Source organism: Cajanus cajan, chromosome 4, assembly GCF_000230855.2.
Source record: "Cajanus cajan strain Asha chromosome 4, NIPB_CcT2T_4, whole genome shotgun sequence".
Classification (NCBI taxonomy): Eukaryota; Viridiplantae; Streptophyta; class Magnoliopsida; order Fabales; family Fabaceae; genus Cajanus; species Cajanus cajan.
This window is the reverse complement of record NC_138520.1, coordinates 79,504,707-79,521,404: the sequence shown is the minus strand read 5'-3', so window position 1 is coordinate 79,521,404 and position 16,698 is coordinate 79,504,707. Positions and strand designations below refer to the sequence as shown.

At 38.7% G+C, this 16,698-nt stretch overlaps 3 protein-coding genes across 5 annotated transcripts; 2 read left to right on the top strand and 1 right to left on the bottom strand.

Annotated features, from left to right (window-relative positions):
- Nucleotides 1-480: 480 nt before the first annotated feature.
- On the top strand, nt 481-2,182 carry LOC109802402 (leucine-rich repeat protein 1). 2 transcript variants are annotated; one of them, XM_020363763.3, is made up of 7 exons: nt 481-860; nt 930-1,062; nt 1,149-1,220; nt 1,314-1,457; nt 1,543-1,602; nt 1,689-1,760; nt 1,859-2,182. In XM_020363763.3, the coding sequence occupies exons 1-7, from the start codon at nt 755-757 to the stop codon at nt 1,935-1,937; spliced, it is 666 nt and encodes a 221-aa protein (XP_020219352.1). In that variant the 5' UTR covers nt 481-754; the 3' UTR covers nt 1,938-2,182. The 2 variants fall into 2 exon arrangements, with proteins under 2 accessions (XP_020219352.1, XP_020219351.1); XM_020363762.3 differs by having other exon boundaries at nt 487-860; nt 1,531-1,602.
- A 561-nt stretch (nt 2,183-2,743) lies between these two features.
- On the bottom strand, nt 2,744-7,687 carry LOC109802070 (uncharacterized protein At2g33490). Of its 2 annotated transcripts, none has more exons than XM_020363278.3 (11): nt 7,352-7,687; nt 7,199-7,271; nt 7,057-7,134; nt 6,930-6,991; nt 6,772-6,840; nt 6,640-6,668; nt 6,361-6,568; nt 6,017-6,259; nt 5,318-5,371; nt 4,221-5,217; nt 2,744-3,005 (listed from the first exon to the last, which is right to left on the bottom strand). In XM_020363278.3, the coding sequence occupies exons 1-10, from the start codon at nt 7,475-7,477 to the stop codon at nt 4,249-4,251; spliced, it is 1,911 nt and encodes a 636-aa protein (XP_020218867.1). In that variant the 5' UTR covers nt 7,478-7,687; the 3' UTR covers nt 2,744-3,005; nt 4,221-4,248. The 2 variants fall into 2 exon arrangements, with proteins under 2 accessions (XP_020218867.1, XP_020218866.1); XM_020363277.3 differs by having other exon boundaries at nt 2,744-3,045; nt 7,352-7,686.
- A 4,011-nt stretch (nt 7,688-11,698) lies between these two features.
- LOC145957549 (uncharacterized) lies at nt 11,699-12,973 on the top strand. The gene has a single exon (XM_083073826.1). It carries the CDS (start codon nt 11,699-11,701, stop codon nt 12,971-12,973), a length of 1,275 nt encoding a protein of 424 aa, XP_082929952.1.
- Nucleotides 12,974-16,698: the final 3,725 nt, after the last annotated feature.

Genomic DNA, 16,698 nt, shown 5'->3' with positions numbered 1-16,698 from the left:
TTAGCTGTCAAGCATTGAGCCGTCCCAGGTCAAAACCAGAGTATTGGACTTTTGGACCCATTAACATAACATGCATTAAAAGACGAGTATTTCATTTGCACCAAACCACAAAAGTAGCTTACAAACAATCTTTCTATTCACTTTCTACTTTTTCGTGTCCAATCACACCATGCTTCTGGTTAACTAAATTAACATCATGGTTGACTAGTAATAATTAGATTATTAATATTCATCATAATTTTTGCTAGTAATATAAAACAAAAAGAAAGACCGGCAGAACCAAAAAAAAAAAAAAGAACAATTATTCTTCTTCTTTGAAATTACACCACCCATCACCGAATCTAAAGTATAATTAGTTATTCTTTTTGTTTTCAAAATTAAAGCGAACAAAAGGAAGAACTTTGTATTCATATTTTTCTGCTACTTATATTTACTTACACCCAAGTCCTAACCTCCTCTATTATATATTTGAACGGAGAGGATTCATGTCCACTTTGTTTCTAACCACTCTTTTAAATTAAAAATCCTTACACTTGGCAAACATACAATACAATTGAATAGTTGTAGATGCCTAAAGCGAATCATAGTTAGTTTAAGAAAAGAGAAATGATATTTAAACGTAGGAGTGAATTGGCAGTTGTGTTGTGTCAATAGTGACTAACAGCAGTCCATTTACGGGCACTATAAAAGTTGTCATTCGAAAAGCATAATTGCATTAAAGAAAATTGTTAGTAGTAGGCACAGGAACAAGCACATGGTTCGTGTGAAATCTCTACTCAAGGAGACGAGCATGATGACGTTTCTTGCGATTTTTCTTCTCTTATCAGACCCTTTTGGTGTTGCAAATGCAAATTCTGAAGGTAAAACTTTTGACATATATTATATGTATGTTATGGTTCTATGGAGGCATTTTGAAGTGCTTGTAACAGGTGATGCTCTGTTCGCGTTGAGAAAAGCTGTGAAAGACCCAAATAACGTTCTACAGAGCTGGGATCCAACTTTGGTGGATCCTTGTACATGGTTTCATGTTACCTGTGATGATGATAAGCGAGTTACCCGACTGTAATTCTCTTGATCCTATTCCTTTCATTTATTTTGAATGCTATGTTATTTCCTTGGCTTTTCACCTTGCATGCCATGCTATGCAGAGACCTCGGACACGCAAAACTATCAGGCCCTTTGGTTCCAGAGCTAGGGAGGCTCCAGCGCCTTCAGTTTCTGTAAACTTTTATTGTTTCAAACTGTCTATCCAAAGTATTTGTATTGTATGGTTGAATTGAATGGTTTACTTTTGTATGTTTGACCTTGAGTAGAGAATTGTACAAGAATGATTTGATTGGTCCAATACCAAAGGAACTTGGAGACCTTAAGAACCTCGTCAGCTTGGGTCTCTACCAGAACAACCTCACTGGCTCCATCCCCGCCACACTGTCCAACCTCTCCAACATCAAATTCTTGTAAGTTACATTATATAGCCTAAGCCTAAGCCTGACCTTTCCTTTTGTGATACAATTACAATTACAATTACAGGCGACTCAACAGTAACAAGCTCACCGGAAGAATACCGAGGGAACTCACTAAGTTGGCAAACCTCAAGATCTTGTCAGTCTCTCCTATTCATATTCCTATACTTTTTAATATCCCACTTCTCTCCACCCATTCTAATTCGCTTTTCTTGTGTTATGCAGAGACGTATCAAACAATGATCTATGTGGCACTTTCCCTACATCCGGCTCCTTCTCCAAGTTCTCCGAACAAAGGTGACTCCATCTAAGATATGCCATTTCATGCTTCTCTTGCCTCTCTATCCATACTTAAGTGTTTCATCTACAATCGTGACAACATTATATTCCTACAGTTTCAAGAATAATCCAAGACTTAAAGGACCGGAATTAATGGGATTCGTCAGATATGATACCGGAGGAAGCTGCAAATGAAAGATTATATCTACCAAACACAATCCCCGATCATAGGAAATGTCTCTTTTCCTTACATCCATCTCTAAATTACTTGCTACTACCACCATGCATTGTATTTCAATTAGGACCTCGGCAATCCTTTTCGTGGTTTACAGATCTGTACAGCTAGTACGGATGGTTTGGTTTGGGATGTCTATTTGTAATATATAGATAGATTGATATTAATGATAATGATAATAATAGAAGCCAATTAAATTTGGGTCTTTGGATTTTGCTTACACCTTCTAAACAAAACCACCCTCCACAAGTCCACAACAAGAGGCTGTGCACAGTTCGGTTTTCGATAGATTCAGGTTTCTTCACACCCATACCTATAACTATTTGGCTGGTCCAAACTAATTCAACAAGTCCATCGGAAATGCCACGATACTAAACCACTGACAACCAGTTTCTTGAGCGGTACAACGCCCTCTCAAGTCTAATTGCATGACAGTTCACTCCATTTCTACTTTCTTCGATGGTTGAACACGTTATTAACCACATAACAATCCGAAACACAAGGCAGGGAAATTGATTTTATATTTACATGACCCCTATTCACTCTCTTTTCATCCAGCTCCAACTGGTTGCAGATAAATCAAATGCTTGATTTGAATGCAGATCTGGAAAAGGAAAAAAAAAAAGAATTCTACGAGGTTTGCTTTGATGTGTTCTTAGAAACGATTGAGTTGCAAAAACACAAAAGCATCCGAAAGCAAACTTCGCTTGATGGAAGGGACACAACATAATTCGACAATTGGATCGCTTGGAAAGGGGAGGCATGATACTGTCAATTGCTTAGATGCATATCTCAACAATAACGCCGATGGGCATTTATTTCAAAATAAGACAAAAGCCCATAAGGTTGAATTAACAATGAAGATGACAGAAAAAAGAATACTAGGTAAAACGAATATATTTACATAATTGCAATTAAGCAAAACTTGACCTAAGTTTCCTTGACCCTAAGCTTAATTTGCCAGGTCGTAAACAGGGCTAACTTCAGACGTAAGTTAATTAGTCTGCACAAGTATCCATTGACAATACCTGGGTTCATCGCATAATATTAGTCAAAACATGTACATCCCTGTAAAACAGAAAGTGGACATTAAATATTTTGATGTTAAACCAAAATTTATCAGAGGATTGGTAGTGGGAACAAAGAACAATATAAGCCATTTTCTAAGCTAAATCATACAATGTTAACATGATAGTATTTAACAATTTAGAACAATTAGTTTTGAATTAAAAAAATTTCTTGGCTTTATTAAAACTGGCCTATCATGTCCTAAAATATGTACCCCCACCAATTAATAACAGCTCCACTCTACCTGATGGACATGTTATGTTATTGAGCAAATGGTATAAAATAACAATGAAGTGAGTTGCTATATGTATTACCTGATATCGTAAAGTACTTGGCACAAAGTTAAATGTCATTTCCATTTAAGATCAGATGCTTGCACCAAAAATATTCTTAATCCCAATGTGAATTTCTAGAAAGTATTTGTATAAAGGTCACAGTTTATTTGTCATCAACCAACTATTCCAAAACTTTAAACTGTTGGGTAAAGACAAAAATAATTTTATATTATATCTCTAACACATCTCACACAAAAGTCCCCTAAATTCAACTCTTCATCAGAAGAATGGGGTGGCTAGGAGCCAATCCTAGACCATTTGGTCCAAAAGGGTCTGATAGTGTAATACCATGTCAAAATTATTGATTTAGGTATTGCGGGAGGAAAAGGAGAGAATAAAAACTGAATATTATGAAATTAGTATTGACTTGACATGATGTGAATGTCATGTTGCAAAACATAAAGCACTAATCCTTACTTTATCATATCCTAATTAATAAAGTCTTGAGAGATTAATTAAGATACTCTAAATTACTCTAAAGATACAATCAAGATTATATTGGATATTTTTCATACAACAACAACCACCAAGCTTTATTCCACTAGGTGGGGATTGAATATTTTTCACATATTCTAACAACTTCGAAGATTGAACTTGCTCAATAATACCAATGGCATTTCAGGTTTCTGATATCATAGAATTAGGTCCTAAGTTCTAACCCTCGTCTCCATTTTATTCCATTCCAAACCAGGCAATTTGAGATGAAGGTTTTGCCATTTATATATGAAATTTCTACACTGGCATTATTTCAGAATTAACAAAAATGCTCAAATAAATCCAGGAAAACAAAATATTAATAAGAAAAAAAAATAAACAAAAAAATCCTGGTTTAAAAATTACCTCTGGTCTAAACATCCAGACAACAGTCTTAGCCATCTGATGATGGCTGACTACTAGATAATGCTATTGGCATCAGAGGAGGAGAAGCAATATTCTCAGATATAGATGATCTATTAGAGGATTTTAGCGTTCTTGACCCATGTAATGCTGCAACTCTAGTGCCACTAGAAGGTATGGAGAAGCTACGAGCCATGGCCTGAGGTGGCATTGGGAGTGGAGATGCTGCACTTGATGCAACCAAATTATTTGCAGTGGAAACCTTTTGAACTCTAGACACCAATGGACCAGAATGACCCACCAAACCTAAAAGCCTTGAATTGGAGGGGAAACTGGTTGGAGGCCTAGGAAGTTCATGAAGCTCACTTATTTTGGGTGAAGACATAAGAGTAGGAGAAGCACTAGGAGATACTTTTGGAGATGAAGATGGAGGCTGAGAGATTGGGGTCGGCAAAAGAGGTCCAGAGAACAGTTGAGCACTTTCTACCGAGACCGGCTTGGTAGGCCCAGGATTACTTGTTAATGGGCCAGAAAAGGCTTGTCTTTTAGTCTTTTTAGAGTAAGCAGAAATGTAATCCCGATTTGAGGATAAAAGACTATCTACCAAAGGAGGCAGCAATCTCGTGGAGGCAGTATTGCTGTTACTTTCCTTGAGTACTGACTGTGCACTTCTGCCAATTGAACCAGAAAACTCATTTCCAATATCTTTTTCATGTTTCTTTTGTTCCAATGGGGATGAATGCCACAAGTTCTTCGCAGGTTCACTTAAATTTGTCTGCATTTTGGAAGGGTTTGGATTATTTGACCCTGAAGAGGTTGAACTCTTCGCATCAACTGGTGTGGGTAGCACATATGAACTAAACTTCCGTGATAAAGATGGGCGCATCTGTCTTAGTTTTTCACTTGAATCAGGTTTATTATCAGCAAAAAGTGGGGCAGATTGGCTTCCTGCCCTAACCCTAAAGGAAAACAAATTCCTTTGAAGTTTATCCAAGTTTTCCTGTAAATAGAGCAAAAGATATTCATTATGCAAGCTCTAACTTACATACTTTAAATTTTACAGTCAAAAGGAAATTAAAGACAACAGATGTCTTTTTTACCTTAGCAGCTTCAGCTGTAGAAACTCTAGGAAGTGTATGTTCCAACTGGTCCAGCTGTAAAGAAGCAAACATGGTTAAGCAACGTGTCATCAAGATGAGTAATATAAGCTAATTGAAGCGTTTATAAAGTTGAAAATTAAAATTATACATATTGTCTTGATCCTAAATCTTCATAATCAGAAGTTTAGTACTAAAATATTCCATAGCATTTTTATGCATGGACCAGACAAATTAATACTCCATAGTTTTCTTGTAGAGGTTCTTGCTCAATCCATCCATCTAGCAGCACTCAAATTAAACTATATTACTCATGTGCATAGCAGCTAGCCACATACATTTAAACAAACAAGGATGCAAAGTTTCTGTGCATAAGACTGCAAAACAACGTTGCCAAAAACTCTAATGCTCATGGACTTTGGTCCTGGAAGGCCTGCCTACAGAACATAGTCTTCTCCCCCCAGGAATTCATTCATTCACTAATTAATTTTGATTTTACTAATATTCTTTTTAGCATGCATGTAGTATAATTAAACCCCTCAATTACCACCAAATGAGTGTACAATCACCTGGCTGCTCATTTTTGCCTGTTAGTGGATGCAGTTGCCCAATTATTATTAGACATTCATTTTTAAACAAGCTCAACAAACATAAAAGAGAAAGAAAAAGATTACAAAGTCCTTAGTTACTAAAGGTATACACCTCCATTGAGTTTCGTGATATAGAAACATCCTGGTCTTGTTCACTTTGTCCATAGTCAAAACTCAACTCCCCATCATCATGCTCATCATAACCACCACCATCATCATCTCCATAATCACCTTCATCCCCAGCCTCCTCTTCAAGACCACTGAAGTGGTAATCAATGTGTTGCTGTTCGGTTACTGATTTCACATGTGGTTCTACGGTCTCAAGGGACTTGATTGCTTTTTTGAAGAAACATAACTGTTTAGGAGCATAGAAGAAAGCAATGGTAATCAATATCAAAATAAAAGAAAAAGTAGGAATTCCAAATTCTTACAATGAATTAAAGGAATATGAAGAACCTGAGCAGCATGGTGACGTGCGGCTTGTGTTAGAAGACTCCGGGATTGTCCTTGCTTCAGAGATTTTAATCGGAAAACAAACAATGTAGCCTCTTCATCATATTCATCATGAGCAGTTTGTAACTGCTGCAAAGAGAAAGTTTCTCCTTTCCCACCTTTAGACTTGCCTCCTTCTCTATATCTTGTTACCATATACTCATATACATCCCTGCAGATGATATAACAAATGATAAGTATCACAATGAAAGAGAAAACTAGATCGAAGAAAACATTTCAAACCTTTTCTCGTCGCATTGTCGTTTCATCTCCTGGTCCAGTGTTAAGTAAAAAAGAAATAATGAAAATTAGAAAAGGTGGTCGATGTAGTAAATTGAATTTAGGTTAAAGCGTTTTGTTTTGTGGAATAGAAACCTCAACAATTCGAAGTTCATTCAAGAGAGACTCGGAGGGAATGGTAATTGTCTGGAATATATGAGAACGCTGAAACGGGAAAGAAAAGGGGATGAAAAGCAGAGAAAAAAAAAAAGGAAAGGAGAAAAAAGAAATAGAGAGAAGGAATGAGGAGCGACATATTGATCAATGAGTTTGTGGAGTTTGAACTGGATTTTGCCAAGAGAGAGGAGAAGTTTTCCTGCAAGAAAAGAAAAGAATAAGAAATAGAAAGGGGATGAGGTGTGGCAGTAGGCAGTAGAATACCAGTTTCGTCTCCGTGATCATTTAAAGCGGTCTTCTCAAGAAGACAAGAACCCATGTCCCGCAAGGACTCAGAGAATTCTGCAAGAAAGCGGATATGATATGATGATTATTGACATGAGATCATAAAACAATGAATTGATACCATAAGCACTGCTGGCGGTTGCTGCTGCGGCGGAAAGCAAGGTGTCATAGCAGTCCCTCATGTCTTGCATGTCCTGAAATTCCAATTCGAATTCCATGAAACCCTAAAAATTGTATTGTATGAAGAAATGGAAATAGAAATAGAAACGCGTGCCTGGGTAGCCCGAGCGAGCTCGTCAAGCTGGCCCAGAGGCCGAATGGACTTGGAGGAGGCATGCTTGTGATTGTGATTGTGATTGCTGAGTGCCAGACCTCGCAATTTCTTCAGAGAGCTCTTCATGGAGATTGCCTTTTTTTTCTTTTCTTTCAATTGCCCAACAACGAGGTCAAACTCAAATCTCCATCTTCAACCGCTTCCTCTGCTTACGCCAACCCCAGACCTATCACATTATTCATTATTCATTATTATTATTATTATTTAATTACAATTCCCTTTCTTGACTTCTTCCTCCCCTGGCCCCTGCATTCTCTCCATTCTCATTACTCAACCCTTCCTTATTATATGACCTTCCATTCCTTGCTCAACACACAATACCTTCCATAAATCAACTTTTAATTTATTTTTCTCTCATAATATCAATTATTATATAACCATATCTATTGCTTTTGCAACACCAAAAAAAATATAATCATATTTATAATCTATAACTATTATAAAGGGGATATAAGAGATATAACCATTTTTTGGTCTCTATTTTTAAATTGACCATTATATTCCCAGATATATAAAAAATCTTAAATTTTCTTTAAATAATTATACACAATTTTCTAATATTTTATTAATAAATAACTGTTAGAAGCACGAAATGTCTCTATCCTTCTAGTACAAATAATGTTAAATTAATCTTAATGCCATTTAATTTGTTCAGTGTTAGAAAACCCAAACATTTAATGATATTATATGCATGAATAGTTCATTCAAATAAAACAAGATTATCATCTAAACATTTATTTAAAATCTCACTTGTAAAACTTTTTTATTTTAAAAAATTCATTATCATATATCTAATTCATGCACAATATCATAAAAAAAATTTGTAAACTTTTAGCTAGTTATTTACTCTTCATAATTTGATACATAATTATCACGGAGTCGTAAAGTATAGGAAAATTTTATAATGGATGTTAATGAGACAATTTATGATGAAACTAGTGAAGGAGAGGATTGGTATTTCTCTTCAATTAGCTTCATTGATGCTCCAATCTTCATTCATGGAACTCATCATAGGAAACAAAATGAAAATGGTGGAAAAGGAGAGAGCATGGTGCACCACTTCAAAGTGAAGATGAGTAAAAGATGAAGAATTTGTCACAAGAAGAAATTTCTTTATAAAAGTCCATAAGGAGAAGTGCCTCCAAAGAGAAAATTTAGAGTCTTTTAGAGAGAAATTTGTATTCAATTTCAATATTACTCAAAAGTGTTGTCCTATAGTAGGGGCACTCAATTTAATCCTTTGACATGATGTCATCAATTTAGGTAATAGTAAAGTAGGTCAATCATCTTAAGTATAGTGAGATGAGTTGAATCATCAAAAAATTGAGATGAGACGAGTTGGTCCATCAAAAAAACTGAGTTAAAGAATATATTCACCCCCATTTAGTTATGGGGTTGGTAGGTTGGATACTTTGGAGTGTTTTTGGGTTAAAAATAGTAGATTGATGAGTTGTCCTATTTTCAATCCACCCAAATTAAAAAAATATTTCAATTAAAATTTTTTAATACACGTCATCAATTTAACCTACAACTTTATTATTATTTGTGAAATTGATTATGAGAGCAATTATATTTTTTCATGTAAAAAATTAAAGTGATATATATTTCTATAATTAAATTATGTTTGAATATGAAACCTAATTCAAACTAATGTAACTCATTAAGGAGGTTTAGTCGATTGGTTAAGCAGAGTGTGTGAGTGTTGTAAATTCCTTTAGTACCAAGTTCAATTCAATGGATTGAAAAAAATTAACACAACTCAAACAAAAGGAAAAAAAAACTACACTTAAAAAAAAGGCATTGCATATTAAAATGTACTAATAAAAATATGTGATCAGAATAATATATATTTTTTATATAAAATGAGAATAAGTACTTAAAAAGAGGAGTTAAATTATAAAATGTAAACATTGATGAAATATAAATTCACTAATTATTTGTCCTTTAAGACCAAAAAAAAAAAGGTTAGTGAGTTGGATGGAGTGACTTGATAAGTTTATTCATCTAACTCAATCCAAAAAAACAAGATGGATTGACAAATTGTTCCATTAAGTATAACCCACATTGTTATTTTTAATTATGCTGTTTGTGAACTTTTGTTGATCTTCACCACACTTTCATATTAGTAAGTTTGAGATTACATATTCATTCGATATAGTACTGCAAAATAAAAATCGTAAAAGAAAAATAAATAACTTACAAGAACAATAAACAATACAAATAGAGATTCTAGCATGTAGCTATGTGTCATGTGCCTCATCTGTGAGGTAATAACTTTTGTAATTTTAAAGTAGTGTGTTAAATGGTATATGTGTGAGAAATCATTTACAACTGTTAGATGTATAAATTAAAAATTGAACGATTAAGATATACAAATATATTAAAAGATTATAAATTTAAAATTATAAATAAAATTACATTTTTATCCTCCACATATTTTTTCAGAAAGTTGCTCATGATTTTAATATAAAGGCCCTTCTGGTCTGGTGTTCCTCTCCAGCATGACCTTCATGGTCTTCATGATGGTACCAAACCAACAATGAAGTTCATTGTCGAACAGTGCTCATCGAACACTGGTGGTGAAGATGAAACCTATAAATGTTTGATGTTGTTGTTGTGTGGGACGGAGTGAGTAAACTACTCCTAAACCCGAAAGAAAAAAATGGAGAGGATTTGGGGAATGTCTATGGGACGCCAACCACCATCGGAGCCGCCGGATGAGGGTGATGGGGGTCTAAAGATGAGCCAGACCATGACCTTCAAGGAGAAGGTACTGGGTGCCCCGGCTGTGAGTCCGGTCGTTAGCGATCTTATTAAGGAAGGGGCTATGACGTTGGATTTTGAGGGTGGAGATCGGTTGTTACCCAAGTTCAGCATCACAGCACCAACCCTGAAGCAGTTGTGTGAACCATGGGAACAGTGTCTAGTGATCAAGTTGCTAGGGAGAGATGTAGGGTTCTTAACCTTGCGGGACAGGCTGCCTGCCTTGTGGAAGGTCCAAGGAGGCCTAGAGTTGTTGGACGTGTCACATGGCTACTTCATGGTGAAGTTTGACTTGGAAGCGGATAGAGAACGGGTCATGCACGGGGGTCCTTGGATGCTCTTTGATCACTACCTGATTGTTAGACCATGGTCCCCGGAGTTCGTAGCTTCAGCAACGAAGGTTGATAGTACTCTTGTCTGGGTCAGGTTTCCAGGGCTTGGAGTTATGTTTTATGATGAGAGTGTTCTCCTAACTATCGCTTCAGCCAGAGGGAAGCCAGTTAAGGTGGATCTGAATACTCTCAACATGACACGGGGAAGGTTTGCACGGGTATGTGTCGAGATCAATCTAAATGAACCAGTCGTGGGGAGATTTTTCCTCAATGGTGTTTGGTATAACGTGGAGTATGAGGGATTACATCTGTTGTGTTCGTCGTGCGGCTGTTATGGGCACATTCTGCGGAACTTTCCACATGCAGCTAGGCCTGTGGCAAAGGCAAACGGCGTGGGAGAGAAGGAGGTTGTGGAACAGCCGTCAGGGGAAGCAATGCACAGTGCAGATTCTGTGGCTCAATCAGGAAAGCAATCCACTCCGCGCGCAAGGGAGCTAATCACGCCAGATCCGCATGGGGATTGGCTAATCGTGAAACGGAAAACTCGGAAAAACAATCTCGGCAAACCGTTGAGCAAGGGTAAATCTCCCTCTCATTATGGGACTGCGGAAAATACGGAGAAGAATCAGAACCTTCCGCGTTACCCTACGCGGGGATCCCATATGGAGGCCGAATCACGTGAGGTTTTTAAAAACCCACGTGCAGTCAAAGTGAGTCCACGTGAACGTGAACAGGGCCATGCACAACGTGCAGTGAACGTGAATTCTCGTGAAGGTGACCGCGAACGTGAAAGTGGTGTTGATATGGGCCATGTGATGCCCGTGAATCAGCATGAAGTGGGTTCTGCAAAGGAGACTAAAAAACGCAGCAGAGTGGAGGACATTGGGGCCCGCCCACGGCCCAATCTAGATGGAGGTAGCATTGTAACGGATGGTATCATTCCTAAGGCCAGCAGTTCGCAAGATAATCCTACTCTGGGAGGCTCACGAGACATGCACGAAGGCCTCATGGGGAACCTGCATACGGGATTGGTCTCCATTGCGCCCCAACTAGGTGGCAAGACCTTGGTAATTCACGAGTCCGAGGATAGTGGGCGAGACATATCGGGGACGGAAGATGTGATGCAATATGATCAGCTATTGGAAGAGGAGGCCATGATGGTGTAAGTACCTGTCGAGTTTTGCTTTATTTAATGTCTACAAATTTCAATATCTTGAGTTGGAACATTAGAGGGGCTGTTAATGCCAAGGGTAAAAGGAGGGTTTCCGAGTTAGTAAGGCTCCACCACCCGTCTATTTTTGTTGTCTTGGAAACTCATTGCCAGTTCTCTTCGGTGGAATCCTTTTGGAAAAATTTGGACTATAAGCTGTGTTATAGCATTGAGGCTACGAGGCATTTTGGGGGTATTTGGGTTTTGATGGCCTTGTCTTGCTCTGCTACCACCTCCGACTTTGCCTCTCACCCTCAGGCCATCTCGTTTACAGTTGTTGAAGGGAGCAAGAGCTGGGTTTGTACTGCCGTTTATGCTAATCCTCGGGTGGAACTCAGACAACAGGTTTGGGCTCACCTTCGGGAGTTGGGAGGACGAATTACGCTTCCATGGCTAGTGCTTGGGGACTTTAATGAAATTTTGTTGTCAACGGAGTGTCGTGGGGGTCGTTTCTCGATGGCATGGGCATCACAGTTTCTAGAGGTTCTTAATGATTGCAATCTTCTCGACATGGGGGCTAAGGGCCTTCACTTTACGTGGTATCGAAATCAACGAGGGGTTGTGCTGGCAAAGCGGTTAGACCGAGCGGTGTGTAATGTCGCGTGGCAAGCAATGTTTCCGGAAGCATATGTTGAGAATCTGTGTCGGGTCTATTCTGATCATTGCCCGCTCTTACTACGGCGTGACGGCTCTAGGGACAAATCTCCGGATCGACCCTTTCGGTTCCAAGCTGCATGGGCCACCCATAAAGACTTTGAGCGGATCGTTAGGGAGGCGTGGTGTCGTAGCAAGCCGACCCTTGCTAATGGGCTACAAGTTGTTCAAGTAGATGCCCTCAAGTTTAACAAAGAGGTGTTTGGGAATATCCTTACTAGGAAGAAGGCTCTCCAACGTCGTCTTAAAGGGGTACAGCTACAACTGGAGATAGGGGATTCAGAGAGCCTGTCGCGCTTGGAGAAGGCTATACAAATGGAGTTGGACGAAACTTGTCTTCGGGAGGAGTATCTATGGTTTCAGAAATCTAGAGAGAAGTGGGTGAAGTTTGGGGACCGCAACACGTCCTTCTTCCATGCTCAAACACTCGCGAGAAGAAGGAGGAACAAAATACAGGGGTTGTTTTTACCAGATGGAACTTGGCATACAGACCCTGTGGTCATGAAAACCGAGGCAGTCAGGTTCTATAAGGAGCTTTTCTCGGTGGAGAACGATCAAGGGTCTCTAGACATACATCCTGATTTCACATGGCTTGGGAGTTGAGGCCCGACCTGCCTTAACTGCCCCAGTCACGAAGGAGAAGGTTCGCCGGGCGGTGATGAGCATGAAGTCGTTCAAGGCACCAGGGCCAGATGGGTTTCGACCATTCTTTTTCAAGCAGTATTGGCCTATTGTGGGTGATGAATTATGGCGTACGGTGAGGGATGCCTTTCGGTTGGGGTACTCGGACACATCACTCTTAGAGACGCAAATGGTGTTACTTCCGAAGGTGAACCACCTAGTTAGCCTCAAAGAATTTCGTCCTATTAGCTTATGCAATGTCGCCTGGAAGGTTATTTCTAAAGTGATTGTAGCTCGTCTTCAACCGTTCTTGCAGGGCGTCATTGGGCCTTTCCAGGGCAGCTTTATCCCTGGGAGGAGGACTTGTGACCACAGTATTATTGCTCAGGAAGCCTTTCATTTCGTTCGGAAAGACGGCTCAGGTGTGGGTTCCTTGGCCTTAAAAATCGATCTTGAAAAGGCATACGACAGGGTCAGGTGGGAGTTCTTGGAGTCTACGCTGATGCAGTTTGGGTTTCCTACGATCATAATCCAACTTATCATATGGGGGTTGAAGAATTCATCAATTTCCCTCCTTTGGAATGGAAGCACACTACCGTCATTTGTCCCGTCCCGAGGCCTTCGGCAGGGAGACCCATTATCTCCATATTTGTTCGTTTTTTGCATGGAGCGCCTATCCCTTAGGATATCTGAGTTGCTCCAGGTGGGTCTTTGGAAACCGATTCAGCTATCTCCTGGGGGGCTACCGCTTTCACACCTTTTCTTTGCTGATGACATCTTACTGTTTTGTCAAGCTTCAGAGGACCAGGCTCGTTTGGTGGCACCTCTCTTGGAGGAATTTTCGCGTTCACCAGGCTTAAGAGTCAATTTGACTAAGTCCAAGTTTGTGAGCTCTAGAAGGGTTTCGCAGAGGAGGATTGATACGTTGGAAGGACTGCTAGGGATTAGCTATACGGCTCAGATTGGGAAGTATCTGGGTGTTCCCATAACTCATGGTCAGCCGAGGTGCGCAGATTTCTATGATGTGATGGATAAGATTCAGGGTCGACTCGCGGCTTGGAAGGCCAAGCTCCTCAATAAGGCAGGAAAGTTGTGTCTGGTGAAGTCTACCATCTCCTCTATTCCCGTTTATAGCATGAAATCATTGTGGCTCCCCCAAGCAGTGTGTAATAGAATTGATCAGGTTTGCCGTCGTATGCTCTGGGCAAAGGCTGATAATACACGATTTTGGTCTCCAGTGAGTTGGGATGTTGTTACTCAATCTAAAGAGTTAGGTGGCCTAGGGGTTAGGGAGGCGCGCAGGGTGAATGTATCACTCCTTGGGAAGTTAGTTTGGGATCTGCTTTCGGACCCGCAGAAGCCTTGGGTTCAACTCCTCAGCAACCTCTATCTACATGGAGATTCTATCTTGTGTGCTCAAAATTAGCGGGGTGCTTCTCCAATCTGGTCGTGTATTATAAAGGCCCTTCCTTCACTCCGTGAGGGATTCCAGCCTAATCTAGGTTCGGGCGCCTCATCACTTTGGTACACGGATTGGTCAGGTAATGGGCTTTGGTGCGGGAAAGTCCCTTTTGTTCACATTGCGGACACCAACAAAACGGTTGCCGACTGCTGGATTAGTGGAGAATGGAGCTTCAATGCCTTGTATACGGTTCTTCCGACCGAGCTGATAAACTCGGTCCAACAGTTGAGTGTTGTCAATTCCCCTTTGGGGTTAGATCACTTTGTGTGGGGGAGTGCTATCTCGGGTTGCTATAAAGCGACATCTGGATATCGTTTTCTAACCCCGAGGTTGGCAGCGGAGGGGGATGCAGTTTGGAAGAAGCTTTGGAGGATAAGGATCCCTGAGAAGGTTAAGTTCTTTATGTGGCAATGCCTTCATTCAGCCCTCCCAACGAATCAGGTTCGGGCGGATAGGAGGTTGGCAAAGTCAGGTGCATGCTCGCGTTGCTCTTGCCCTCACGAGACCATTTTACACGCTCTTCGGGATTGCCCATATTCGCGAGAGGTGCTGATGTCTGGCGGGTGCAGTGTGGGGTGGTCCTTCTCTGTAATGGATTGTTTTCAGTGGCTAAAGGGGATTATCTTGCACAAGGATGCTATTATGCTATCCATCACCTTGTGGTGGGTTTGGCGCTTTAGGAATAACATGGTGTTTAATGATGAGCTCTGGCAAATCTCGGCGGTCCGTCGGAAGGTGATACTATCTATGGTGGAGAACAGTGCGTATAACGCTAAGAGGCGTTTATGGGTGGAGCAAGCCCTTTGGAGGCCTCCGGAGCACCCATGGGTCAAGCTAAACACGGACGGCAGTTGGTTGAGTGAGACTTCTGCTATGGGGATGGGTGGAGTAATTCGTGATTGGGCAAGTATGTGGCGGGGGGCTTTTCGCGAGCTGCCTTACCTGGTGATGCGTTACGTGCTGAGTTGTTGGCTTTGGATGAGGGTCTCTCGTTTTGTTGGGAAGGTGGGTTTCGGAAGGTGAGCTGCGAATGTGACTGTCTGGGAGCTGTTAAGTTGTTTCAAGATCGGCCAACGGATAAGGATTATCTGCACAAGCACTATGATGTTATTCGGCGTGTTCAGCGATTGCTAGCTCGGGATTGGGTAGTTTACGTAAGTCATATTCCTCGAGAAATAAACTCAGTAGCTCATACGCTTGCTAGTTGGGGTGTAAGGAACCTAGGTTCCAATGTATTTTAGAGGAGTCCTCCAGATTTTATTTTGTTTCCATTAAGGCGAGACTCTATGTCTTGAGTTGTCTGCTTTGTTTTAACTTTCCTATTTTACCAAAAAAAGATTAAGGCATAGAAGTTACAAAATAAATATGTAATTTTAAAAAATAAATAATTTTTATTTAAATTAATAAAGTGAAAATATTTAGTTATCTTATATAAAATGTGTAAGTAGTTTATTAATAAAGAATAAAAATATCTTAAAAATTATGTACGCGAAAATAATGAACCACATATATAAATTACTAATAGAGTAGAGTCATTTTATACTTCTATATTTTATTTGATAAAAATATTTAAAAATTATCAATATTTGTAATTAGTGTTGTGTTTGGTTTTCAAACATCAAGGTCTTGAATTCAAATCTTTTATTTATAAAAGTGATTCATTTTTAATAATATTTTTTATTATTTAAAATTTTAAGAATAAAATCACTTAAAAAAATATGTACAGTAAATCAAATTATCACCTTTATATATATTATAGATTATAAATGACTATTTTTAAAATCATACAAAGAACAAATAATTTCATATTTTCTTATCCCTTATTATTTAGCAAATCAAATACATTGTCCATCTATTTAAATTTGTCAATTTGTTCAATTATTATCTTGTAATGAATATGCATTGCATTGGTTATAATTATTACTCTTTTTCAACGAAATAGTATTTTAACATGCGTAATGTACCAACATGTTTATTATATATAATTAAAATTTATATAAAATTATATATATACTTATATATATCATGTTTGAATTTTTAAATTATATTTAAAATAAGTATACATAAATTTTTTGAATATAAAAATTGTATTTTAAATTTATGATAAATAATTCATATTTTAACAATTTTTATTTATTTGTTTATTGATAATTTTTTTAAAAAATTATTAATATGTAATATATAAATAATTATGATAAATAAAAATTAAATTAAATAACAAGTTAATAAAATTTCTACGAACTCT

What these genes read in the sequence shown, in the direction of transcription:
- LOC109802402 (XM_020363762.3), top strand. Translation starts at nt 755, where the DNA reads ATGGTTCGTGTGAAATCTCTACTCAAGGAGACGAGCATGATGACGTTT. An exon ending in CTCCAGCGCCTTCAGTTTCT is followed by an intron (nt 1,221 to 1,313) that starts GTAAACTTTTAT and finishes GACCTTGAGTAG; the next exon opens with AGAATTGTACAAGAATGATT. An exon ending in CTCTCCAACATCAAATTCTT is followed by an intron (nt 1,458 to 1,530) that starts GTAAGTTACATT and finishes TTACAATTACAG; the next exon opens with GCGACTCAACAGTAACAAGC.
- LOC109802070 (XM_020363278.3), bottom strand. Translation starts at nt 7,477, where the DNA reads ATGAAGAGCTCTCTGAAGAAATTGCGAGGTCTGGCACTCAGCAATCAC. An exon ending in ACAAACTCATTGATCAATAT is followed by an intron (nt 6,841 to 6,929) that starts GTCGCTCCTCAT and finishes TTCCCGTTTCAG; the next exon opens with CGTTCTCATATATTCCAGAC. An exon ending in TATCACGAAACTCAATGGAG is followed by an intron (nt 5,372 to 6,016) that starts GTGTATACCTTT and finishes GCTTCTTTACAG; the next exon opens with CTGGACCAGTTGGAACATAC.
- LOC145957549 (XM_083073826.1), top strand. Translation starts at nt 11,699, where the DNA reads ATGTCTACAAATTTCAATATCTTGAGTTGGAACATTAGAGGGGCTGTT.